Here is a 26,627-nt window from a genome sequence, read left to right as displayed (position 1 = left end):
AAAATCCGATCTGACTTTTTCTGATTGTTTGTAGAGAATTCCAACGGACAAAATGCCCGGATGCTCAGATTAAATTATGAGACCAAAGCTATTGGTTACTAGCCTCTACGTAGTCCCGTCGTACGCAACGAACGTCGGCTTGTTCCGAACAATCGGATTTTCCAACAAATTTGTCCGACCGTGTGTATACAACAGAAGTTTCAGCCAAAATCCGTCGGGGGAAAAAATCAGACGGATTTTGTGGTCGGAATGTCCGACCGTGTGTACAGGGCATAACATTCCCTGACCAAGATTGTTGCTGCAGTGGAGGTCCAGTACATTGTCTTGCTGTCCAATAAAGCCTCATTTACATGGAGAGTGGGGCGCATAGACCATGAATGAACCACTTTTGATGAGTCTTGAGCCACCAGGTGCTGCATTCAGGCAGTCCATGTAAGTGGATAAGGAAGCGGTAACCGTACAGACGGGTATGCCGGTATGAGTCGGCGACCCCTGAACACACTGTCTGCATTCGGGGCGCTCACCCACACTCCTGTCAAATTGGGGTGAGCGCTTTGTTGATGCAGCCGCTGTGTCCCCATACTGAGACAGGAATGAAAATCCACTCTAATCAAAACTTAACGTCTGGAGTTGAGCTTTAAGTGGAATAGTGGGACAGTAATAGCTGTCTGGGATCCATGGAGGTCTGGTACCTGTCCATTTCAATAGATGTCATACTAAAGTGTATTTCATCTGTGTACAGTCAGATACATTAAAGTATAAAATGCAAAGTTTACAAACACATCACAAGATAATTGCATTGTAAAAATATATTTATACATAATATATATTAGAGATATATTGTCTTTACATAATTACATCTGCTATACATTCTTTGTTACAGTGTGTATGAGGTGAGTAACAATAAATGTCCTAAAAGGAGACATCCATGAAAATAAACCCACTCAGACCATTTTGGCCTAACCACCTGTAGTATATTGTTCTTTGGAAGTGAAATCTATAGATTCTGTTGCAGCGCCTCCTTACTGACCAATCTGAGACTGCAGCCCATTTACCGAGGGCCAAGTCACACAAGTGATCCTGTCCCTGGTGACAACTGCCAGCCATTGGCTCGCTAAGGGACTGCTTGCTTGGTTTCTCTAAAGTCGCTCCCTCACTGGTCACTCACTAGCGAGTGAGATTGGGCAGTGTTTGGGACAGCAAGGGAGATATTCCATAGAGGGTGAAGCAGCAAGTCAGAATGGCTGTATGAGGAGGGAGGTGGGGTTGGCATGGCTCCCATGAGGGGGTCTTGGTTATCTGAGAAAGAGGGTTGTTGAGACATGGACATCTCCTTCAAGCAAAAGTCTTATTTGGCAGAAATTACACGCTTTTGTTAAAAAAAATTTGCTCAAAAGTTTAAAAAGATCTTCTTCTTTTGAAGGTTAACTCCTATATTCCACGTTTCATAGCTGTCCGGTGTCTTGTTCCCAACTTGTAGAGTCCACCAAGGTGACTCTCTTATCGCATGCCTTGGAGGGCCTTCACAGTTCAGAGACTCGTCAAAGGTTAAGGTATGTTAGAAATCCTGAAGTTCTTGGTGTGAAACCAAAGTATGGCCTTAGGACAAATAAAAACAAGATGGACTACTTGTTCTCCGGCTTGTTTTCTTCTGTTCGGACAAGACGATCCTTATTGAATAACTTCTATCCAATGTACAAACGCGGTTTTGTAACCATTTCTTAAAGTTGTGTTTTAGGAAATGTATCCAATTCTGAAGATTCATGATGGTGGTTCATGGAGTTTGATTTTTACCATCTATGGGGTTGACCATTCTATTCATTTTAAGACTGTTTTCAAAATGTTTTGCCCTCTCATTGAACCTCTCATATTGTATATAGCCAAAACGTATTTTATTTTGAATACAGAAATGTTAGAACCCCTGTCATTTTTCATAAGTGGGTAGATTTATCTTCTCTAATCGTCCTGATGACCATGGTCGTCGCAACAGAAAGGGATGGCATAGCCAAACTTATACAGGTGGAACTGGAAGAGGATTTTTGGAGAGAGATCCCGTTTCCTTCTATTGTGTCTCAGGATGGAAATCGCTCCAGCGTGATAAAAAAACTAAAATAATAAAACTGACCGTAATTCTAAATATTCCCTACTTGCCAAAAAAGGCTTTAGAGATGGCAAATATGGTATCCTGTTTTGGTGGAGTGCAGATGCCTTGTTGGGGCTATTCGGCAGAACTCCCAGAGTGGAGCCTCAGTGCTGGGGTGGTTTTTGTCACGTTCCTTGGAGTCCAGGTTTAAGAACGGAGACTCATACCAAGGGGTTGCTGATTTCAAACTATACCCAATCGGTATCAAGTGGCATTTGAATTGGATAGATGTGACCCAATAGAAGGGTTCATAGTGGTTGTGGACATGTACATCCAAGTGCTCTAATCTAACCACAATACTGGATGTTGCAGTCAGCAAAATGCTCCCTGAAATCCCTCTAATTTTACTGCTTCATTTAGAAACTTGAATATTTCTGTTTAACTGTTAGCTTCACGTGCCTCATTCTCATGGATGGTGGCTTTGGCTCTTCGTTCCTTGAGTAATATTTGGCACCGAGCCCTTGACTGTTTCGTCTATGTACAGTGAGACAGTTACACTTGTGTAGCATGCTTTACTTTTGTTGGACTTGGAGGGTTGGGTGAAGGACTTTTGTGTTCAGACATGTTGTCGTAAGAATTCTGCAAAATTATTGTAAGAGTTATAGTTCATCAAATGATGCAGTTCTTTTTAATTATTCTTAGTATAAATCTTACCGGTGTGTGTGTTTTTAAAAAAGAAAAAAACAATTATATACATTATATGTCTACAAGTTTGTGGATACTCAACCATCATATCATCTGTATGAGCTTGCTGGACATCCCATTCCAAAACCATGGGCTTTAATAGGAGTCTCCACCCTCCTTTTTAGAGCTATAATGTCCTCCTCTTTAGCCCCTGTACACACGGTCGGAGATTTCGACAACCAAATCCATCGGATCTTGTCCGAAACTGTTGCATACACACGGTCGGACTAAGTTGTCGAAAAATCCGATCTTTAAGAACGTGATGACGTAATTTCATTATGATGGGACTACGTTCAGACTAGTAGCCAATAGCTTTGATGTAGGAATTTGATCTGAGTATGCGTGGCACATCAAAATTCTCTACACATGATCGGAGTATGTCCGATCGAACCAGTTGGTCGGAAAATATTTCCAACAAGTTGGAAAATTGGGTCCGACGGATATTCCGACGGAATCAGTCCAATGCATACCACACACAGTCGGATTATCCAACAACACGGTCCGATAGGACACATTCCGACAGATTCTCCGACCGTGTGTACAAGGGCTTTGGGATGGCTTCCACAAGATTTTGAAGTGAGTTTGTTTGGAATTTGGGCCCATTCAATAAAGGCAGTAATTTCTAGGTCAGGTACTGATGATAGATGAGATGACCAGGCTCAAAATCTACATTCCAATTGGGTTGAGGTCAGGGCTCTGTGCAGGCCACTTGAGTCCCTCCACACCAAACTATGTCTAATTATGGGGCTGGATTTGTGCACAGGAGAACCGCCATACTGGAACAGAAGAGTGTCAATTCTCAAACGGTTGCCAAAAGGTTAAAGAAGCACAATTGTCTAAAATGTATTTGTATGCTATAGTATTAACAATATACCTTTACTGAAAATAACTAAATGCAATCATTTGGAGGAATGTATAATGTACTTTAGATTATAAAGTATTGGTGCTGGTCTGTAACTACAGGGGTCAAAATGGCAACCTAGCCCCATGCTCCAGGGGGCCTATGCAGCTTCCATGTATGCCCGAATAGGAGGGATGCTGGGGGGGGGGGGACATAGAGGAACCAATGCCCTCCATTTTTCTGCTGCAGCCACTGAAAGCCTGCTTATCCTCCACTCCCTACCACAGACATTAAGTGGCTGCAAGAGGAAATGGATGGGATTGGTTATTTTATGTCCCGTGCCACCCCTCCTATCCAGGTCACTTGTCTCCTGCTGTCCTTTGCCCCCTCCCCCTTCCCCCACAGCACTGCCGGCTTCCCCCCCCCTTTCTCTCGCTGGCTGCTGCAGGGATGTGTCTGGAGAGCAGAGAAGGGGCCGTTAATATGTCATTTACCAGCTCCTTCCTTTTCTAAATGGAAAGTCAGTGATTGGTACCGATCACTGACTTTGTCCATTCATGTCAGAAGGGTAGTAAACGGTTTTTACTATGCTTCATGAAAGGAAATAGTAGGTATTCTGGATGACCACCCATCTATTAGGTACACCAACAGGGCCCTCAGATATCTGGAGACACCATGAAACGAGAGGTTGTGCTTTTGTAAAATGTCTGCCTTTTTTTATTAGGTGTGTTACAGCTTTTATATGGTACAACCTACCAATAGAAAGAGGGGAGTGGTTAGTAAATGATGTATTGGTATAAAATATATGGTTATACAAGTCAATGACCCTTTAAGATACATTATTGTGAGTTAACACGTGTCAACAGGCCATCTGGTTATGAGTCATAAGTCATCCGTCCTGTCCCATGGTCTACAGAACAGGAAAAGACAGAGATGGAGATTGAGGGCTATGTTCTCAATCGCCTTTCTCTGTCTCAAGGGTGAAACCTCAGAGGTCTGTTTAGCCCCCCATAATATTTCACTAAAACCCCCAAAAAGGCTCCCAAAAAAAAAATTGTAAACAAATAACAAAAATTTTTTAAAATAAATTTAATTAAATAAAATGGTAATAAATAATTTAAAAAACACTGACGCCAGTAGCGAAACTACCAGAGTTGCAAAGGTTTCACTTGCGACCAGGACCTGGAGTTTCGCCACTGTGCGGGGCCCCCAAGATGGCAGGAAAGAGGCCTGCTGTAGAACATGCGGAGCAACCAGAGTAAAGGACCTCAGAATCAGTGAGAAGGGCCCTGGTCGAGGGTCCCTTTCATGGTTTCTTGCACAGGAGACCATAAAGCTTTAGGCTGGGTTCACACTATTGCAAATTGGATACGGGTTTCCCTGCATCCAATTCTCATATCGGAAGATTGTGACCGGCTCTCTATGGAGCTGGTTCACAAATCTCCTTAGTGGCTCCAGTGCGAATTGCACAGGAATCCAGTTCTTCTTTTGGTCCGAATTCAGCCAAATATTCGAACTGAAATCGGACTTGAAACAGGGACCCACCGGACCCCCTGCTGTGAGGCGCTCCATGCTTTAGTGTGAACCCAGCCTCAAGTTATGCCACTGTATTGCTCTCTAGGCTCTGACCTTTTCTTAAAAAAAAATAAAAAAGTGAAATATCGGAGGTCCTCTCTTGAACTTACCATGATATAGGAGCCCATTGAGATGGATGAGTTGCGATACATGATGTTGTTCATGGTGAAATATGCAGGGTCATCTGGTGATAGTGTATTTCCAGAAACCTACAAGACATGAACAGAAGAAAGTAACACAAAGGAAAGGAATGGGTATAGCTTACCTAATATATTTACTGAAACCTTTAAGACCTGAAAGGAGATGGACAAAGGCTAGGAGCACAAAGGAATATGATGGGTATCGGGCACCTAAATATATACCCCCCAAACTTTCAAGACTTGAAGGACATGGGCAGGAGAACAAATATTGGAAGTGGAACAGTAAGGGATGGAATGGGTATTGGTGCCTATTGTATTTACTAAAACCTTCAAGGGATGAAGGAGTTGGACAGTAGGACATAAGATGGGAAAACAAAGGGATGGAATGGATATTGGGTACCCATGTCCAATGTATTTTCTATTTTCTACCTTTAGGCTGGGTGCACACTATTGCGAATTGGATTTGGATTTCCCTGCATCCAATTTGCATGTCAGGAGATTGTGTCCGGCTCTCTATGGAGCCGGTTCACACATCTCCGAAGCGGCTCCGGTGCAAATTGCACAAGAGTCCTGTGCGTCTTCTGGTCCTTTCAGGTCCGAATTCAGCCAAACCTCAGTACGGCAGTGTGAACCCAGCTTGAAGGCATGAAAGGAGACAGACAGAAGAAAGGAACATGAAACAGAGAGGATAGAACATCTAAAGCTTAATGTATTTACTGAAACCGGCATGACCTGAAGGTGATGGACAGTAGGCAGGGGCGGACTGATCATTCAGGCACTTGGGCACTGTCCGAGGGCCCCAGGCCACTAGGGGGCCCCATCATGGTTGCCAGCCTCAGTAACACCAGGGACAGTATATAAAAAATCTGTGTTTGTTTTTTTTTTCATCTGTCTCTGAAATGTCCATTACCGACATTCTTTTGGTCTAAAAATTCAGAGATTATAGCCGACCTACCTCTCCAGTACCTTCTCAGCCAATAGAAACATGTCTGTGTATACTGTGTGATTGTATACAGTGTGTGTGTTTGTGTATACTGTGTGGTCCCATAATCTCCAATTGCCCGGGGACCCCGTGAGTTGTCAGTCCGCCTCTGACGGTAGGACACAAGATGGGGAACACAAGGTATAGATTGGGTATAGGGTGCTTAATATATTTACTAAGGCCTTATAGACCAGAAACAGAAGAGCAGAAAGACAAAATATGAGAACACAGCGATGAAATGAGTATAGGCTGCCTGATACATTTACCAACGCCTTCAAGGAGGTGGACAATAGAATAGAAGAAAACACAAAGCAGAGGATGGGGATAGGATATCTAATGCTTAATTTATTAACTAAAGCCTACAAGACATGAAGAAGGTGGACAGTGAGATGGAAGAAGGACAAAGAATAAGATTCATAATGCTTACTGTGCGCAGAACATCTTTATGTTGTGGCTTTGCAGTCTTCTTCTCTTTTCCTAATGCTGGCAAACATAATACATCATTGGATTGTGGTTTCTAGCTTATAATTTATCTATATTGTTCAATTAATGTATGAAAAGCCCCAGCTTTTTGTTTTTAGTAAGAAAGTGCTAAAGCATCTGTCATCTGTTTTTATTACGGTCTGTGTCTCTGCTGGGAAGATTCATGCTTCCCATCTGTCCCAGTGGTCTCTGGAAGCCCAAAGTAATGAGAAATCCAATTCAAAATGTTACAATTGTAACAGGAGTTTAGGAAAAATCTTCCAAGGGGGACAGCTGTGTCGGTAAGAACTGTCTAGGAGGAGATAACCCAAATTTTGGAGAGGAGAAATTTCCTCTTACTAGGATTACACCCTTTGCCGCATGCAGAATTTATTTTGCTTGTGGGAGAACAATCAAAGCATCAGCCAATAGAGGGTGTTTGTCACTGGAGCAGGTTTACAGGAGCAGTTAACCTTCTAAAAACACTGTAGCCAGGGGCGGACTGACCATTTGGCCACTTGGGCACTGTCCAAGGGCCCCAGGCCACTAGGGGGGCCCCATCAGGGTTGCCAGCCTCAGTAAAATCAGGGACAGTATGTAAAAATCTGTGTTTTTTTTTTTTTTTTGTTGTTTTTTTTACATCTGTCTCTGAAATGTCCCTTACCGACTTCCTTTTGGTCTAAAAATCCTGAGATTATAGCTGCCCCACCTCTCCAGTACCTTCTCAGCCAATAGAAACATGTCTGTGTATAATGTGTGTACATGTGTGTGTGTATACTGTGTGGCCTCATAATCTGATTTCCTGGGGGCCCCATAATCTCCTATTGCCGGGGGCCCCATGAGTTGTCCGTCCGCCCCTGACTGTAGCTGCCAATATGTGTTTTTAACAGAGACACATAGGGAGATTTACTAAAACTGGAGCACGCAGAGTCTAGTGCAGTTGTGCATGGTAACCAGTCAGCTTCTAACTTCAGCTTGTTCAATTTAAGTCTGGACAATAAAACCCGGAAGCTCCCCCACTGGTTTCCTATACTGCTCACAGCATCTGCTGTTGTAATGTCTGTATCACTCTCTCTGCCACACGCAGACAGAAATGTAATAGTGTACACTACAGTAGCTCTCTGCAAAGGCTGTCAGGAAAGGGCTCACCTGCTGGCGGCACTGTGGCTCCCAGATCTATAGACTGCAGTTCCTGTGTCCACCAGCAGGTGTCTCTTAGCAGCCAGAAACTCATATCCTTTCATGTGATCAGCCATCACTTATTGCTCATTGCAGTATATTTAAGCCCTGTCTGTCCTTCTCCCGTTGCCTTAGTGTTTTGTCTCCATGTGCTCCAGATCTGCATTCCTGGACCCTGATCCCGACCCTTCCTGCCTGCTCTCTCTCTCTCTCTCTCCTGTTACCCTCTCCTTGTCAGGTCTTGCTCCCTTTGCTTGATCTCCCTTTGTATGACCCTGGCTCTGTTACGACTACGCTTTGCATTCCCTGCTTTCCATATATACTTGGTTTGGGCAGTTGTTGTGTTTCACTATTTGTTTCTCTGGTTTGATTTACACAGTTTTGGTATATTGGAGTGTGTTTGCATTTGTTATTCGCTTATTTTTAAATAAATTATATAATTTTACACTTTACTAGTGCCTGGTATTCTCTGTGGCAGTCCGCACATTTCTGGTCACATCTGTTCCTGACCAAAGCCCCATACACACTATCAGATTTTCTACAGATTTTTGTCTTCAGATTTACCAAAAGTATGTAATGCAAGGGCCTGCCTGATTGCATACAAATTGAAACTCCTAACGTTTGACCTCATCATATTAGTTTGGTAAATCTGAAGGAAAAAATCAGCAGACAATCTGATAGTGTGTATGGGGCTTTAGGAAAAGTTCTTTCATTTCTAGCTGGAGCATTTAGAGGCTCAGCTTAATGACTTTTAAATATTGCTTTAATGAAAAGCACTGATAAACAGTGCAGGAAATATTTACAGAAAAGATACAAAAACCAGCATAAGGTTTTAAAAGTGCAAAGTCCACCTGGTCTTTGGTTTTGTGCAGATTTGGACTACTTGAAGAGTAAGTTCAGTCTGATATGGCAGAGTCACTCACTGGCCCTCATAAATGGCTCTTCGTATTTTTTATTCATTTTTATGGTAAGATTAGAGCTCTAGCTGCCAATTGTCGCAGCTTTACATTGACCCTTGACAGTATGTCACAGAACGAACTCTACACAATCAAAGGAGTGTGGCGGAGGTGTCTTGATGAGTATTTTATTATGCTTAGCAGACACATCCTTCATGCCAAAAATCTTAAATATATTTTACATCTAACAAGGTTTCATAATCTCAGAACCAGCATATTATTTAACAGAATATTATGATTTGTTAGATACCAGATTTGATGCATATTTCACTTAGGAGGTCTAATGTGTCTTATTTACCTTCTGGATCTTTGGAAATAATGCATGTTTGGTATCTTCTTATACATTAGTGTAGCCTTTCTCAACCTTTTCAACACAGAGAAACCCTTGAAATAACTTTCCAGTCTCTAGTAACCTCTGCTAAAAATGACTAAGTCTACAACTCATGATATATTAGTATGATGATCAGAGGTAAGCATGCCCCTGAGGCCGCGTACACACGCGCGGACTGTTCGCCCAACCTTGTTCGGCAAACAGTTTGTCAAACAGTCCGCTCAAAATTTGCATGAGCGGACTTGCCCACACACGAGCGGACTGTTTCAGCGAACTGTTTGCCAAACAGTTCGCTCAACTTTTGAAATGAACGGACTCGCCCACGTAAGGAGGAGGCAAATCCGCCCATTTCGAGCGCGTGTACAGGTAGGCGGGGCCCGCGAAGGAGACGTCGCGGGCTCCGCCGCCTGGAATGGGCTTAAAGGGGAACCCCAACGCCGAAAAAAATCGGCGTGGGGGTTCCCCCAAAGTCCACACCAGACCCTTGTCCGAGCACGCTACCCGGCCGGCCAGGAAAGGGGGGCGAGCGAGCGCGCCCCCCCTCCTGAGCCGTACCAGGCCGCGTGCCCTCAACATGGGGGGGGTGCCTTGGGGAAGGGGGGGCCGCGCGGCCCCCCCACCCCAAAGCACCTTGTCCCCATGTTGATGAGGACAAGGGCCTCTTCCCGACAACCCTGGCCGTTGGTTGTCGGGGTCTGCGGGCGGGGGGCTTATCGGAATCCGGGAGCCCCCTTTAAGAAGGGGGGCCCCCGGATACCGGCCCCCAAGCCCATTCCAGGCGGCGGAGCCCGCGACGTCTCCTTCGCGGGCCCCGCCTACCTGTACACGCGCTCGAAATGGGCGGACTTTCCGAGCGGGAACAGTCCGCTCATTTCGAAAGTACAGCGGACAGGCCCACACACGGGCGGACTGTTCGCTCAAACACAGTTTCAGCGGACAGTTTTTCGGAATTTCCGAAAGACTTTGTCCGTCCAACTGTCCGCTGAAACTGTCCGCTGAAAGCCCACACACGAGCGGACTGTCCGCCCAAACACTGTTCAGCGGACAGGGTTGGGCGAACAGTCCGCTCGTGTGTACGCGGCCTTACACTTGTGGTCGCTGAGAAGAATTACCCCCTTCGATAGCTAAAAAAAAGTCAATGGTGTCAGTGGGAACTTATCTGAGAGGCAGAAATTCTCATTACTCAAGGAACCTCCAGCAACCTCCGGAGGAACCTTAGGGTTCCACGAAACCCTGCATTAGTGTAACCAAATTTTATAAAGGTAACTCCATTACAGCAGGAGTTATGAAATCTGTTTAAAGTTTGTAAGGAAGCTCAGTTTTTGATCAAAACCCAAACTTCCAGATGTGTATTGTTCTCTAGACTGTTAATAACCAGGCCTCTTGAGCCTTTTTTGGAATTTGGCTAGTGGTGGTTTATAACACCTCCTATATTTGTTGTTGGGTGGCCTGTGTTATGTCAGATGTCACCTGGCACAGACATGGGATCTAATTCTGTCCATTTCATGTTACCGACTTGCGAATTTTGGGGAAAACTGGGGTGGTACAGTGTTTCAGTACTACCCCTCCCATTTTCTCCAGACTCACTATCTCGCCTTACTTTCTGGCACAGGAAGTGAAGGGAAATTGCCCTAATGGGACACAGACAGGTGTGTGTTGTTTTTTTTTTTTTTTTTTTTTTTTTTCTTCCTTTTTTGAAAATTAAGTTAGATTTTATTCTGGTTTGGTGCTTTGTGAATTGAGCTAAATCATTCTTACCATTTTTTCTCTTCCGTATACAAAACACCAGAAGCACAATGAGAAGGATGAGCAGTATAGCTCCTGCTATGGAGCCAATCACAATCCCAGCTATGGCTCCCCCACTAAGAGTGTCTGTGAAAAAAAACGGAGAATAAAATTAGATATCCAATTTTTATAAGACTGTAAGACTATAAATATGTGACCTTTTAAAGGGCAATTATCGATATAAGACTTTTCCATACTGTGATTTTAATGGAAACCACAATCCCTGCTGGCCTGCATTAGCTTACCCTTTTTATGACCAGTAGTAGTTGGAAATCTAGATGTCCAAATCCTATTTGGTAGCATTGTTATGTATTATGTATTAGTTGACTTCAAAATAACCCTATGATTATATCTGCCTACCTTTTTTATTTATATATAATATAATTTTTTTTTTTTTTTAACATTGCACTTCCAAAATTGTACCTCTATCTCTGTAAATAGCTAGGTCAAAGAGAAGAGGAGGGAGAGGCACAATGCTATCTGCAAGATGGAGAACTTTTGTCTAATGACCAGGACCCATGCTGATTGGCTCCCAATTTATTACCCGGGACCTGCGGCTGCCATTGGCAACGAAGTCTCAGAACAGGGAGAGGGCACAGGTGTGATGTTGGCTAACAGGTGGAGCATGGATTAACAAATTCTCAGAACAGGAATCCATGGATAAGAATATTAAATTACAGATTGTAGCTGTAGAAGGGATAAGCTAGCAGTGAATTGTCCTTGCACTCCCATATTACACTACCCTCAGGTTAAATAATTCCCTTTTAAAAAAAAGCTCCACTTTTCTGAAGCAGACACAAAGCGCCCCTTTCGTTTCTTTATGGAGAAGTTCGATATACACCAATCTGCCATAGCATTATGACTGACAAAAAAAACATTGAGGCATTGACTCCACTAGACCTCTGAAGGTAGGCTGTGGTATTTGGCACCAAGCCATAAGTAGGAGATCCTTTAGGGCATTTTCACACAGGGGCATTGGGGGACTCAACGGTAAAGTGCCGCTATTCCTAGCGGCGTTTACCATTGTTTTAGCAGCACTTTTTCGGCAGCTATCGCTAGCTTTTAACCCCCGCTAGTGACCAAAAAAGGGTTATTAGCTTTTGAGGCGCTTTGCAGGCACTTCAGCAGGGCTGCCCATTGTTTTCAATGGGCAGGGGCACTTTAGGAGCGCTCCTAAAGCGCCTTAAAGATGCTGCTTTGCAGGACTTTTTTTAATGTCCCACAAGCGCACCACTCCAGTGTGAAAGCACTTGGGCTTTCACACTGGAGTGACAGGAGAGACTCTTTACAGACACTTTGCGGGTGCTACTTTTAGCGTTATAGCACCTGTAAAGCGTCCCAGTGTGAAAGTGGCCTTTAAGCTCTGTAAGTTGTGAAGTGGGGCCTCCATGGATTGGACTTGTGTTTCCAGCACATCCTACAAATGGTGGATTCAATTCAAGCCAAAATATCAAACTCCACCGTGGTCCAGTTATGATGCCCATGTGCCCATGGTAGGCTTTTTTTCAGCTGTGGACGTGGTTGAGCATGGACATCCTGACCAGTCTGTGGCTACACAACCCCATACACAACAAACTTTGTGTTCTGACACCTTTCTATCCAAATCAGCGTTATTTTTTTTTCAGCAATTTGATCTACAGTAGCTCTTCTATTGAATCGGGACTATGCAAGCCATTCTTCAGCCCCCAGGTACATCTGTGAGTCTTGGCCGCTCATGACCTGGTCACCAGTTTTCCTTCCTTGGACCACGTTTGGTAGGTCCTGACCAGTATGTAGCAGATGACATTTTGGACAAAATGTCATACGCATGTAAATTTAGTTTTTGCCTCAGAACAATAGGGGTTCTGAGGGTTAATTACATAGGTTGGCCTTAACATCAGTCTGGCCAGGCTGTGTTTGGAAGTTCTGCCTGGTCATGTGAACGGTGAGGTGCACATGACAGGCCAGAACCAGGCCTGGTTGGATGTTTAGGTATCAGCCTTCTCGGAACCAATCAGTGGGAGTGCCGGGGCCTGCTGAGGAGTCTGGGAAGGGGTACTTAAGAGGTGTGGGTCACGTGTTCAAGAGAGGAGTTTGTGAGACCCGTGTGGTCTGTTCTGGTTCATGGGAAGTACCTGGTTACTGAGTTGGGAAGGACATTGACAAATTCATGCTTTTCCAGTACCATCGAGGAGACGGTAAACCTTCCAGGTACTGAGGAAAAGGTTCCTGTTCACCTTTAGTTACAACTTGTACACGTTCATAGGATTGCTTAACGTTTTAAGTCATCGTGCTGACTGCCATTAACTCTGGCTAGAGATCTGTTCAGCCTTGAAGTACCCAGCTGCGAGTGGCTACTCTCTGGGTGGAAGTAGAGACTTTGCTAGGCCTGCAGTTCAAAGTGCCTGAGTTCTTCACCCGTGCCCTCCGTTCCCACAAGAGACTGTGTTATTGGATGTTACTACTGCAAAATAAAACCTTTTGTTAAAGGACTTCATCTGTGTCAGTGTTCAAGCCGTTGGGTATCAACCCTGGGCGTGGAAGAGCAGGCCAAGAGAAGGTAACTGGTAAGCCCAAAAAGTCAAGGCCGCCCAGCAAGGGTTGTGGCCGCTACAAGTACACACCGGGAACATCCCACAAGAGTAGTAGTTTTGGAGTTGCTCTGACCCAGCAGTCTAGCCATTACAATTTGGCCCTTGCTCTAAGTTGCTCATATCCTTACACTTGCCATTATTATTATTTTATTTTTTTTATGTATTTTTCCTGCTTCCAAGACAACATCAGGGACACCATGTTCACTTAATATAGCCTACACACTTTCAGATGGCATTGTCTCAAGATAATCACTTATTATTCACTTTACCTGCCAGTGGTCATGATGTTATGTCTAATCATTGTAATTCCCCACTGATTGTATTCCTGCTGATCCCTCATTTCTGTAGGAACCTGTGCTGCGGGTTGAGCTGCACAGAAGTATATCTGCTGGGGATCTGTGTAAGCTGTTGCAATACATGTACCACAGCTCCATAATATACTATAGCCAATATGTACCGTGCACACTCACATGGAATGGTAAGTCCCCATGATGCATCGCTCCAGATGACCGGATTGGACGCGTTGCAGGTGTAGTTTCCACTACAAGTGGAATCTGGGTTTTTTATCTGTAGGGTATAGTTCCCGTCTAGTAGACTGTAGGGGTCGCTGTTACCCACGATCTGTCCGTTCTTCGTCCAAGAGACAAGCTCTACGTCACCCGATGCTTTGCAGGACAAGTTGACCGCTGTGTTCCCACTGACCACCTGAGGTGACTGGGTCACACTGACATTCACCACCGGGTCTAGAAAAGAATAATAAAGCAGAAATGACATGCATATGTGTGTAACTTTTAAGAGTCCCTTTACATCACGCATTAAAATGCATTGCATTAAGCAGCCCAATGGGCTTCTGATACACCAAAACTACGGGAAATTTTTACATATCCAAACCTTTTTGGAAAGGTGCATTTGCTGTGCATGGTCTTTGCCTTGGTGTGTTGGGGTGCTATTCAAAATATAAATGTATGTAAAATGCATTGCCATGCTTTCACACAATGCAGGGTTGTAAATTGGCCTTCAAACTTTATAGTCCTTTTACTGGGGGCTGCTAATAAAACGCAGTTAGGGGTCCATTTTAAAGTGGAAGTCAGAAAAATGAAGTCCTTCTAGATGACCTCAGGCTGGCCCCTTTTGCAGGTGTATATATAAGTAAAACATTAAAAATAGTGCCTATACCAGTGATGGCGAACCTTGGCACCCCAGATGTTTTGGAACTACATTTCCCATGATGCTCAACTACATTGCAGAGTGCATGAGCATCATGGGAAATGTAGTTCTAAAACATCTGGGGTGCCAAGGTTCACCATCACTGGCCTATACTGTCTAAAATCCAAAAACACACTGTCTCAACCAGCTCTGCACATGCTCAGTTGCCTTTTTATATTTTAGGCACTGCCGAGTTTGTAGAGGCTGATCTGCTGACGGCCTTAAAACAGGATTAAACCCTCCTAACCTTTACAGCCAAGGAAGCTGCTTCTGTTTGATCTGCAACTGCTATGGTGCTGTATATGTGATCAGTTATGACACCAGCCATTTGATGGTTTGGCTGAGGCAACAAGCAAATGTGACACTTGACAATCCCGGCAGTCCAGGAATGTAATCTTTTTTTGAAACAGTTAAATTGATGGGTTTAGTTCCGCTTTATGATTTACTGCTGTTCAGGGGCTCTGGGCTTCAGAAAAATGGCAGCCTCCAGCAAGAAGAAACGGGAGCAATGCTGGAGGCAATTTACAGCACACACTAATATTGGTAGCATAGTTATTAATGTGGAATGTATGTTCCTTGCTAAAGAACATTATTTTTAACTCCTGCTGTGACCCGCTGTGTTCTCCAGTGTGAACCCAGCCTCCAAGGTTATGTGCGTACTACAAGAGCTGGACAGAGACTAACTGCATATTAAAAGGGATGGACAGAGACTAAGGGCATACTACCAGAGCTGGACAGAGACTAAGGGCATACTGCAAGGGACGGCCAGAGACTAAGGGCATACTGCAAGGGACGGACAGAGACTAAGGGCATATTGCAAGGGACGGACAGAGACTAAGGGCATACTGCAAGGGACGGACAGAGACTAAGGGCATACTGCAAGGGACGGACAGAGACTAAGGGCATACTGCAAGAGACGGACAGAGACTAAGGGCATACTGCAAGGGACGGACAGAGACTAAGGGCATACTGCAAGGGACGGACAGAGACTAAGGGCATACTGCAAGAGACGGACAGAGACTAAGGGCATACTGCAAGGGACGGACAGAGACTAAGGGCATACTGCAAGAGACGGACAGAGACTAAGGGCATACTGCAAGGGACGGACAGAGACTAAGGGCATACTGCAAGGGACGGACAGAGACTAAGGGCATACTGCAAGGGACGGACAGAGACTAAGGGCATACTGCAAGGGACGGACAGAGACTAAGGGCATACTGCAAGGGACGGACAGAGACTAAGGGCATACTGCAAGAGACGGACAGAGACTAAGGGCATACTGCAAGGGACGGACAGAGACTAAGGGCATACTGCAAGAGACGGACAGAGACTAAGGGCATACTGCAAGGGACGGACAGAGACTAAGGGCATACTGCAAGGGACGGACAGAGACTAAGGGCATACTGCAAGGGACGGACAGAGACTAAGGGCATACTGCAAGGGACGGACAGAGACTAAGGGCATACTGCAAGAGACGGACAGAGACTAAGGGCATACTGCAAGGGACGGACAGAGACTAAGGGCATATTGCAAGGGAAGGACAGAGACTAATGGCATACGGCAAGGGACGGACAGAGACTAAAGGCATACTGCAAGGGACGGACAGAGACTAAGGGCAGATTACAAGGGATGGACAGAGACTGTAAACATGGTATAGGAGTTGGAGATTGGCACATGCTTCAGGGACCATAGACTGAGTAGCAGACACAGAGTAGCAGATGCAGGGGCCCTGAGGGCCACACAAAAATTGCCAAGGGCCGCATGCAGCCCCTGGGCTGCAGATTGGGCACCAGATATTTAAACTGTGCCAGTTCACATCTGTGGGACGTGCGTTGGCCAAAAAAACAAAATTCGCCATTTATAGATGCATCAGATTCTGTTAGTGTCTATTATAGCAGCACATGAAGATACAATGCAAAACAAATGATACATACATGTCTCGCCACATATAAAAAGCCAGAAGTCATAAGAGAGTTGCGAATCCAGCCTTGGGGTTTTTACCTGCTTTATGACAGAGAGATATATATATATATATAATATTATACCTCCCAACATTTTGAGATGTAAATGAGAGAAGCCTACCAGCAAATGTATGTAGGCATAGGACACGCCCCCCTGACACTCCCCCTTAAAGGAGAATTAACCCAAAAAAAAGGTTAATTGAATCCACAAGGACTTTTTTTTACCACTACTATTCCTTTTTATATTGGCTCTTAAAATGTGCAAATGCAGCAATTTAGAATTTGGATGAAAGGTTTAGCACAGAGAAACACTTTTTGAAAGATAAAAAGTGTATTTTATAGACAACTATATGGATCAGACCAAAATGAGGGGCAAATGAGAGGAAAGAGGGGCATTGCTCCAAATCAGGGACAGTTGGGAGCTAATAAATGTAAAATAAAGAATATATATATATATATATATATATATATATATATATATAATTTGTGTGAATGACGCCATTACCGAAAGGCAAAAAAGAAAAAAAAGTTCTTCCGTTGTGGCCTTATTGTGGCCTTTTGTTTTATTTTTCCAGAAGTCTACATTGAGCCAGCTCTGTCCTTCCCCTTTTTCTTTATTTATTTTCATATGTAAGCGGTTTACATTTTGGTTGGACACTGGAAATTGTTTGTTTGAGTTTTGAGTTGCAATGTTTCTTAAGTGGATGGAAACAGAATGTGATAATGCATGGACTAAAGTGCAAATGTGTGTTTCAGACCTAAATAAATGAGGATTTGTCCTTTTTCAGTGGCCATACTGGTTGTCCGCAGTTTTTACACTCTAGCTGATCTCACGCTTTTGTTAATATTTTCTTCTATCTTTTCATGTGACAACACTGAAGAAATGACACTTGTCTACAATGTAAAGTAGTGAGTGTACAGCTTGTATAACAGTGTAAATTTGCTGTCCCCTCAAAATAACTCAACACACAGCCATTAATGTCTAAACCGCTGGCAACAAAAGTGAGTACACCCCTAAGTGAAAATGTCCAAATTGGGCACAAAATGTGAATGTTTTGTGTGGCCACCATTATTGAGGTCACCATGGAGGTCACCAGAGCTTCACAGGTTGCCACCGGAGTCCTCTTCCCCTCCTCTATGATGACATCACATGTTGGAGACCTTGCGCTCCTCCATCTTTAGTTTGAGGATGCCCCACAGATGCTCGATAGGGTTTAGGTCTGGAGACATGCTTGGCCAGTCCATCGCATTTACCCTCAGCTTCTTTATCAAGGCAGTGGTCGTCTTGGAGGTGTGTTTGGGGTCGTTATCATGTTGGAATACTGCCCTGCGGCCCAGTCTCTGAAGGGAGGGGATCATGCTATGCTTCAGTATGTCACAGTACACTTGTCTTTGTCCTCCTCACCTGGTTGCCCCCACACATGCTTGTCACCATCTGAACCAAATAAGTTGATCTTGGTCTCATCAGACCACAGGACATGGTTCCAGTAATCCATGTCCGTAGTCTGCTTGTCTTCTGCAAACTGTTTCTGGGCTTTCTTGTGCATCATCTTTAGAAGAGGCTTCCTTCTGGAATGACAGCCATGTGGACCAATTTGATGCAGTGTGCGGCGTATGGTCTGAGCACTGACAGGCTGACCCCCCCCCCCCCCCCCTCCCCCACACCCTTCCAACCTTTGCAGCAATGGTGGCAGCACTCATACATCTATTTCCCAAAGACAACCTCTGGATATGACGCTGAGCACGTGCACTCAACTTCTTTGGTCAACCATGAGGAGGCCTGTTCTGAGTGGAACCTGTCCTGTTGTTAAACTGCTGTATGGTCTTGGCCACCGTACTGCAGCTCAGTTTCAGGGTCTTGGCAATCTTCTTATAGCCTAGGCCATCTTTATGTATAGCAACAAATGTGTGTTTGTTTGTTTTTTCAGATCCTCAGAGTTTTATGCCATGTTGAATTTCCAGTGACCAGTATGAGAGAGTGAGAGCGATGACACCAAATTTTAACACACCTGCTCCCCATTCACACCTGAGACCTTGTAACACTAACGAGTCACATGACACTGGAGAGGGAAAATGGCTAATTGGACCCAATTTGGACATTTTCACTTAGGGGTGTACTCACTTTTGTTGCCAGCAGTTTAGACGTTAATGGCTGTGTGTTTAGTTATTTTGAGGGTTCAGCAAATTTACACTGTAAGGCCGCGTACACACGGGCGGACTGTTCGCCCAACTTTGTCCGCTGAACAGTGTTTCAGCGGACAGTCCGCTCGTGTGTGGGCTTTCAGCGGACAGTTTCAGCGGACAGTTTGACGGACAAAGTCTTTCGGAAATTCCGAAAAACTGTCCGCTGAAACTTTGTTTGAGCGAACAGTCCGCCCGTGTGTAGGCTACTTTCGAAATGAGCAAACTGTTCCCGCTCGGAGGAAAGTCTGCTCATTTCGAGCGCGTGTGAAGGTAGGCGGTGTCACATGGTATATGTCACATGGGTTGGTCACATGGGTTGATGTCACATGGGGACTATGACATCGTAAGGGGGCGGGGTCACCATGTGACATCAACCCATGTGACCAACCCATGTGACATATACCATGTGACACCGCCCCATTGTCACTATATAAGTGGCAGCGCAGGGCGGCTCTGGCATTCCGGCCGGAGAGAGCGTCGTGTCAACATCTCCTGGAGAAGAAGAACAACAAGAAGAAGAAGAAGAACGGAAGGCGGCGACAGCGGCGACAGAAGACCGGGCCACCGCCTGCAAAAGAGCTATAAGAAGGCGCGGTGACCCGGCAGAAGAACGGAAGGCGGCGGCGACAGAAGACCGGGCCACCGCCTGCAAAAGAGCTACAAGAAGGCGCGGTGGCCCGGCAGAAGAACCGAAGAGGGGGACAAGACCCCCGAAGTCGGGAGAAGAGGCCGGCGGCGGGGAGGAAGAAAGCCGGACTCCTCCGCTAGCAAAAGAGCTACACGAAGATAGCGGAGGAGTCCGGCGAGAAGACCCCCGAAGACGGAAGACCCCCGGAGCTGTGCAATAAAATATTTTTTCTCGTGTGTTGTGTTTTTTTTTTGGGTACTTTTATTTTACAGGTGAATGGGTAGGGGTACATTGTACCCCATACTCATTCACATAGGGTGGGGGGCCGGTATCCGGGGGCCCCCTTCTTAAAGGGGGCTCCCGGATTCCGATAAGCCCCCCGCCCGCAGACCCCGACAACCAACGGCCAGGGTTGTCGGGAAGAGGCCCTAGTCCTCATCAACATGGGGACAAGGTGCTTTGGGGTGGGGGGGCCGCGCGGCCCCCCCTTCCCCAAGGCACCCCCCATGTTGAGGGCACGCGGCCTGGTACGGCTCAGGAGGGGGGGCGCGCTCGCTCGCCCCCCCCTTTCCTGGCCGGCCGGGTAGCGTGCTCGGACAAGGGTCTGTTGTGGACTTTGGGGGAACCCCCACGCCGATTTTTTTTAGGCGTTGGGTGTCCCTTTAAGTCCATTCCAGGCGGCGGTGCCCGCGACGTCTCCTTCGCGGGCCCCGCCTACCTGTACACGCGCTCGAAATGGGCGGACTTGCCTCCGCCTTACGTGGGCGAGTCCGTTCATTTCAAAAGTTGAGCGAACTGTTTGGCAAACAGTTCGCTGAAACAGTCCGCTCGTGTGTGGGCAAGTCCGCTCATGCAAATTTTGAGCGGACTGTTGCGGCAACTGTTTGACGAACAAAGTTTCAGCGAACAGTCCCCGCGTGTGTACGCGGCCTAAGAGCCCTTTCAGGCTTTTGGCACTAGAAATGGCGCTTGTAAAACACCTGAAAACTACCTCCCATACCTCCCGAGTGTGAAAGTCCGAGTGCTTTCACACTGGGGCAGTGTGCTTACAGAACGTTAAGAAAAGTCCTACAAGCAGCATCTGTGGGGTGGTTTGGGAGAAGAATATACAGCCCCTACTGATTGGAATACACGGAAGCACCTGGAATGCACTTTGGAAGCGTCGCAACACAGGTGCTTTTAACCCCTTCTTGGGGGAGGGGGTAAGAAACGTTAGCTAGCTAGCGGCTGAAAAGCACTAATGCGGCCGCGGCCCTAGTTTGAAAGGGGTCTTATATAAGCTGTTCACTCTCTGTACTACTTTACATTGTAGCAAAGTGTCATTTCTTCAGTGTTGTCACATGAAAAGGTATAATAAAATATTTGCAAAAATATCAGGGGTGTACTCACTTTTGTGATATACTGTGTGTATATATCTATATCCAACGATCGCAGTGATACCTCACATGTGTGGGTTGAACACTGTTTTCATATGCGTCCACTTCTGTGGGTGAGCTTGATGATTTTATATATATATATATATATATATATATATATATATATATATATATATATATATATATATATATATATATATATATATATCTCAATTATAATATTCTCAGACTCGATGGACTGCTTTTCTGCTGTCACTATTCTATGTTTCTATGTAGCAAATGACATCATTGTAAATTGAGTTCACTGGAGTTAGGCGCATTGCAAGATGTGTCGTGATTGGCTGCTGGCCAGTGAAATTCTGAAGCAGGTACAGTAATGCCATGACCACTTACCATAGACTGTCACTTGGAAAGACTGTGAGATCGGCTTGTACCCAAGCACAGTGACGGTGACGGTGTAATTTCCGTTGTCGGTTTTTGCAGACTTTGAAATTAGCAGCGATCCATTTCCAATGATGTTCAGCTTGCCTTTGTAGGTTTGAGCCACTTCAACAACACCAGCAGTCCATTGGGCCACTGTTGTGCCGTTTATAAACCAGTAGACTGTTGGATTTGAACCTTGGGTGGTGTATGAGATGACCAGTCTAATATCGTTCCCAGTTAGCGCATTGCCGCTGGAGTTGCTGGTGATGGTCTGTGCTGCCCCTTCTCTGCCTGTTGGAAGACAATGTTTGGACATCAACTGCCAATACATGGATGTTGGTTATCACATGAGCCCAGATACTGCCTGGACAAGGCTCAATGGCACCCGAGGTGAAGATGCCAAAGTGTGCCTTCCCAAAACTGAGCTGCATATCCAGTAGCTGGGCCAACACAGGGTACAAAAACAAATCGCTGCCTACCAACCCTAGGGTAGCCACCTTTTTGGTCAAAGGACAACCATACCAGATGGGGGGGGTCATAAAGTGGTAAACCAATGTGATTTAAGTCTGCCATACACCAACTTAATTCAAGCCATGGGGAGGACCCAGTTGGCACAACTCGGCACAACAAAAAGCTATTTTTTTTTCAATTGACTTTTGTCAAAGCAGCCTATTGAAAACTTGTTGGCCAGACAGTGCATACATCCAATTGGATGAAGATGCTGTTCAGGTTTTTTAACAGCCCTGGGTACTGGCTGTCCGAATACAGAAGCCAACAGGGGGAGAGTTGTCTATTCATGTCATTAATGTGTATGAAGGAATCTGCTGAATCTCCGACTGTGCGAGAAATCCTATACATGTATAGCTAGCTTTTGTTTTATATTCATATAAATACATATAGGTAGTCAGGTTAAAAAAAGACACAACTCCATCTAGGTCAACCATTTAAAAAAATATAAAATAAAATATCATACAATCCCATATACATAATCCTATACCCACAGTGGATCCAGAGAAAGGCGAAAAAAAAAAAAAAAAAAAAATATCCCAGAAAAGCATGATCCAATTTGCTACAGCAGGGGAAAAAAATTCCTTCCCGATCCCAGAGAGGCAATCGGATTTTTCCCTGGATCAACTTTGTAGGTAAAGTTGCATATTCAGCATGCTAAATCAAATGTGACTGTAATCAAAATGGGTTTTATTCTAGGGATGCAGACCCCATTCACACTTCTATGACACCGGAACATGTGTGATATTGCACACAAAAACACGCCAAGTTCTGGCAGGCACGCCGTGCTGCTGATTTATTATTAATGATCTTAAATACACGTTCCCTTTAATCGCATCCCAACACATGGTATCTTATTGCCATGCATTCTAATGCAAAGTCATTTTTAAATAAAATGTCTGAAATTGATTGTCATATGCAGGGCAACCTACTGAAATGAACGGGCGAGTTGGGTTTAAAAACGGTGTAAAAAAATTGGTAACCAACACTCAGGATTCAATGACCGCTGGTCATGCCCGATATACCGTACACTCATGAGCTATTCTAAAGGACGTGATTTTCACAAACCTGCTTTGCAAGAGAAACGTTTTAATGACCATTTGAGGGTCAATAAAACTTCACCAGATCCAATAAAACTTTTTTTTTTTTTCACAGAAGATATTTAAAACAAGGTTAGTAAAAGTGGGGGAGCGTTATTTTCCCACACAGCTTCCCTGTCTGCTCGGACTGCCCGCCATTAGGTTGGCTTCTTCAGTCATGGCTTATATTAGCACAACAGAGTGGCATAAACGGCAAATGGCTATTTGTGTAAGGGCTCGTTTACATCAATAATCCCCGCGATCGATGCCCCGTTCCACACATGTTTTACATGCTAGTAATGCGTTTTGCAGTGATTTTGCACTTTTTTTCTTCAGGACAACTCGGGATTCTATTGTCTTTCATTTTTAATAAGATCAGAACAAATATATATATATCAGTGTTTCTCAACTCCAGTCCTCAAGGCACACCAACAGGTCATTTTTTCAGGATTTCCCTCAGATGCAACGGCTGTGGAAATTACCAAGGCAGCGAAACCAAAACATGACCTGTTGGTGTGCCTTGAGGACTGGAGTTGAGAAATATTATAATATAATATAATATAATTTATTTATTATTTAGAATTTTTGTTGGGGGGTGGTAGAGTAAACTTCCTTTTTGAAGTAGCTACAGAGGGCAATACCGCCAAAATGGCTATACTTATTCCACGCTGTCCCCATCCCATCGTATGCGTTGAAATCTTTTCAGAACCATGTATCTTGTTTCATATGGTCCAAAAAAAGGGGGGGGTCTCCCGACCACGCAATGTTTACACATAAAAGACAGGGTGGTCTTGGGGTCCCTAATTTCAATGCATAATTTGCAGCTGCACAAGTTGCCCCTTTCATCTCCCTATATGCTTCCTGACCAGCTCCCCTGTGGGCTTTCTGCTGCTCGATCAGTTGTTGTTTGCTCACTCGCCCTGGCTCCCACCTATAGCTCGACCTTCTTATGAGCCCTCTCGTGAGACATACCTTTCCTATTTGGGATTCCACCAAATACTTTAGCAAATTGCTCTCGCCACACTTGCCTCTCTCACCTCTTCTTGGTAACCCAATGTTTTACTTCTGCACTGGAGTCCCCCGGAGTCTTCCATTGGTGGCACCTCCGTAGGTTTCTTTGCGCCCTTTCTTTTCTCAATGGCCCATACCATTTCTACTTTGACAGAAATTAGGGGAAAATATCATGCCCCATTTTCCAAATTATTTTGATTCTTGCAAATAAATTTGGCTCTCCACCATGTTCATCAACAAAGACCTTACGAGTCGGCTATTATTATTTGAATATATATGCCACTATTCACCTCTCTCCCATAAAGTGATTTCCATTCTCTACTCAATTGACTTCTTCCAACCACCATAACCACCATACGTTTGGAAACGTAAGCATGTTCTCATGCTTCCGTTTCCAAAGTGGGAGATATTTCATCCATTAGTGACCACCTGTATCATGGTGGAGACCTCACGTTCTCCCATATAGAGGAGTATGGCTCCCATGGTTCAGAGAAGCAGGATCTCCTAGTCTATGGATAGTGTAGGACCCACTAATCATGGAGTATGTTGTCGCAGTAAGTGGGCTTAAGCACCGTATAGCCATATGGTGTGACCAAATCCCCATATTTTTTTGAAAATGTCTAGGTGTTTTTAAAAAGCTTTGCGGGAGGTAAATGTTAGTTTTGCATGTGTGCGCTGTAATATGTTTGTTCCAAAGTGGCAGATAGACCCCCTAGTGCACTAGAGAGAGAGAGAGAGCAGGTTGGTTGAATCTGGGCTACAATAGCCTCCTGCTCTATTAATGTGAATACTATTGAGTCTGCGTTCAAAACAGTTACCAGATGGTACCTGGTCCCATCATACTGGTCTGGGCTTGTCGTGGCTGCCCAATGTCGGGCAACGTTTTACATACCTGGTGGACACGTCCCATGCTCGTACAGTTTTGGATGAAGGGTTTGAAGCTCATTCGTTCTTTGTTCGACCGTCCTTTCCCAAAAGATCTTTGGTATGTCTTATTACATCTTAAACTACCCTGATTTTACTAAACTCCCAATTCATATTGATGACCTACATTTTGTTAGCGGCAAAATAGACTATTGCCAAAGCCTGGAAGAAACCTTTTGTTACCTTTTTTGAGAGAGTTCGTCAGTGGATCAATGGGTTCTATATCAATGACAAGCTGACCAGCATCCTGCTAGATGCACAAAAAAAAAAATTCTCCTAGATGTGGACCCCGTGGATACAACACGCCCATCCGTCACTGTCCAGGGAGATCTAGAACTCATAATAGTGGTCCAGAATTGGGGTACTGGTTTTGGGCATTCTTGACGCTCGCTCCCCTTACCCCATATCTCTCTCCCACCTTCCTACTGTGGACATCCTTCCTTTTATCTTTCCCTCTTTCTTATTCCCTGTTGCAAATCATGTTGTTTATTCAGACTTGATATCTTGATCTGCTTATTTTACGGTCTGTGACAAATTTTACATGGCTCATTGATACCTAAACAAACTAACTTGCAGGCTACAAGTTGTGTTCATTAATGTTTATGCTGCGGGATGTTTACATTCCTGGCCCCTATGTTAAAGCTGTCTAACAACATCTTCTTCTTGACAATTTCAAAAAGTTTCAAAAAAGTTCTTGTATGTCCTGTTTTGCACCTTTTTACATATTATTTTTTTTTCAATAGAACGTGAAAGTATCTAGAGAGGATGAAGGTCCACTTTAAGTATTAGAACATTTAAAAAAAAAAAAAAAAGTAATATTTTCAAACAAACAATTCTACTGGCGAATGGCCAGCTTCACGATATGCCAAACTTTTATGGGAGTCGCGCCCCCAAGATTCGAGGGCCCTGGCAGCTTTATCCCAGTCCCATGTTGGGGCCCCCTTTCAGTACTCAGAAGCAACATTATCACTGGTTGGGGAAGTTCTGTTATTTTATATATCAGATTAGTTCTAGAGAACTCACCGTACTGTACCAGGAGGAGAAGCGTGGCAGTCAGGATGGCATAGCCCATGTCCCGGGTAGTTGGTCGAGGTCAGGGTGGGTGGTGATCAGGGGCTCCGGGACATGTCACCGGCTGGTGATCTTGCAGGTAACAGTAACAGGTGTATTTCCTGTGGTTGCTGGGAAGAGCGGAGGAGGGGAAGGGGAGGGGAGGAGATAATATAACAGGTGCATGACGTACAGACTCTCTCTCGTGCTCTCCGTGGAGAGGGACGAGTTTCTATAGAGCCTTAAAGGGAATCCGTCAGCTGGAAAAGAGCGCTCGGCCATGCAGCAGTTCAGGAATTAAAGTATCTAACTTTTATGGTTACTTTGGTGTTTTTGTTCCACAACTAAAAATAATAAAAAAATATATTTCTTTAAAAAGTATCCCCAATCCCTAACGTCCTATAAACTTTAACACATTAATTTCCTTTCAAATGTTACTTTAGAATGTTTGTTTTTTTAATTTAAAAAAAAAAAAGTGACGATCCCACCATGAAGGTCCTTGTTTGGGAGAACACCGCTCTGTCTCTCAATCATGCTACTGTGTTGTCTGTTTGTGCATACACACACAGTCCACCCGTGTCACCATTAGACACTTGTGCCACGCACAAATGGTGCGGTCAATAATGA

The 26,627-nt window shown here is 44.6% G+C and overlaps 2 protein-coding genes across 2 annotated transcripts in view; one reads left to right on the top strand and one right to left on the bottom strand.

The window, feature by feature from the left end:
• The window catches only part of IGLON5 (IgLON family member 5), a 766,795-nt gene that overhangs the window by 643,365 nt on the left and 96,803 nt on the right, over window positions 1-26,627 (top strand). The window lies entirely within an intron of this gene.
• LOC143933629 (cell adhesion molecule CEACAM2-like) lies at window positions 795-26,151 on the bottom strand. Its single transcript, XM_077456578.1, has 7 exons — window positions 25,974-26,151; window positions 21,400-21,720; window positions 14,122-14,394; window positions 11,052-11,165; window positions 6,793-6,848; window positions 5,354-5,452; window positions 795-2,722 (listed from the first exon to the last, which is right to left on the bottom strand). Exons 1-7 carry the CDS (start codon window positions 26,020-26,022, stop codon window positions 2,636-2,638), a joined length of 999 nt encoding a protein of 332 aa, XP_077312704.1. The 5' UTR covers window positions 26,023-26,151; the 3' UTR covers window positions 795-2,635.

This window comes from Lithobates pipiens, unplaced genomic scaffold (genome assembly GCF_037356315.1).
Source record: "Lithobates pipiens isolate NorthernLeopardFrog02 unplaced genomic scaffold, aLitPip1_a1.2 Scaffold_27, whole genome shotgun sequence".
NCBI classification, from domain to species: Eukaryota; Metazoa; Chordata; class Amphibia; order Anura; family Ranidae; genus Lithobates; species Lithobates pipiens.
The sequence above is the reverse complement of the archived record's forward strand: the minus strand, read 5'-3'. Positions and strand labels throughout refer to the sequence as shown.

What these genes read in the sequence shown, in the direction of transcription:
- LOC143933629 (XM_077456578.1), bottom strand. Translation starts at nt 26,022, where the DNA reads ATGGGCTATGCCATCCTGACTGCCACGCTTCTCCTCCTGGTACAGTAC. An exon ending in TCTCCTCCTGGTACAGTACG is followed by an intron (nt 21,721 to 25,973) that starts GTGAGTTCTCTA and finishes GTCTTCCAACAG; the next exon opens with GCAGAGAAGGGGCAGCACAG. An exon ending in CAATGGGCTCCTATATCATG is followed by an intron (nt 2,723 to 5,353) that starts GTAAGTTCAAGA and finishes ATAATTTTGCAG; the next exon opens with AATTCTTACGACAACATGTC.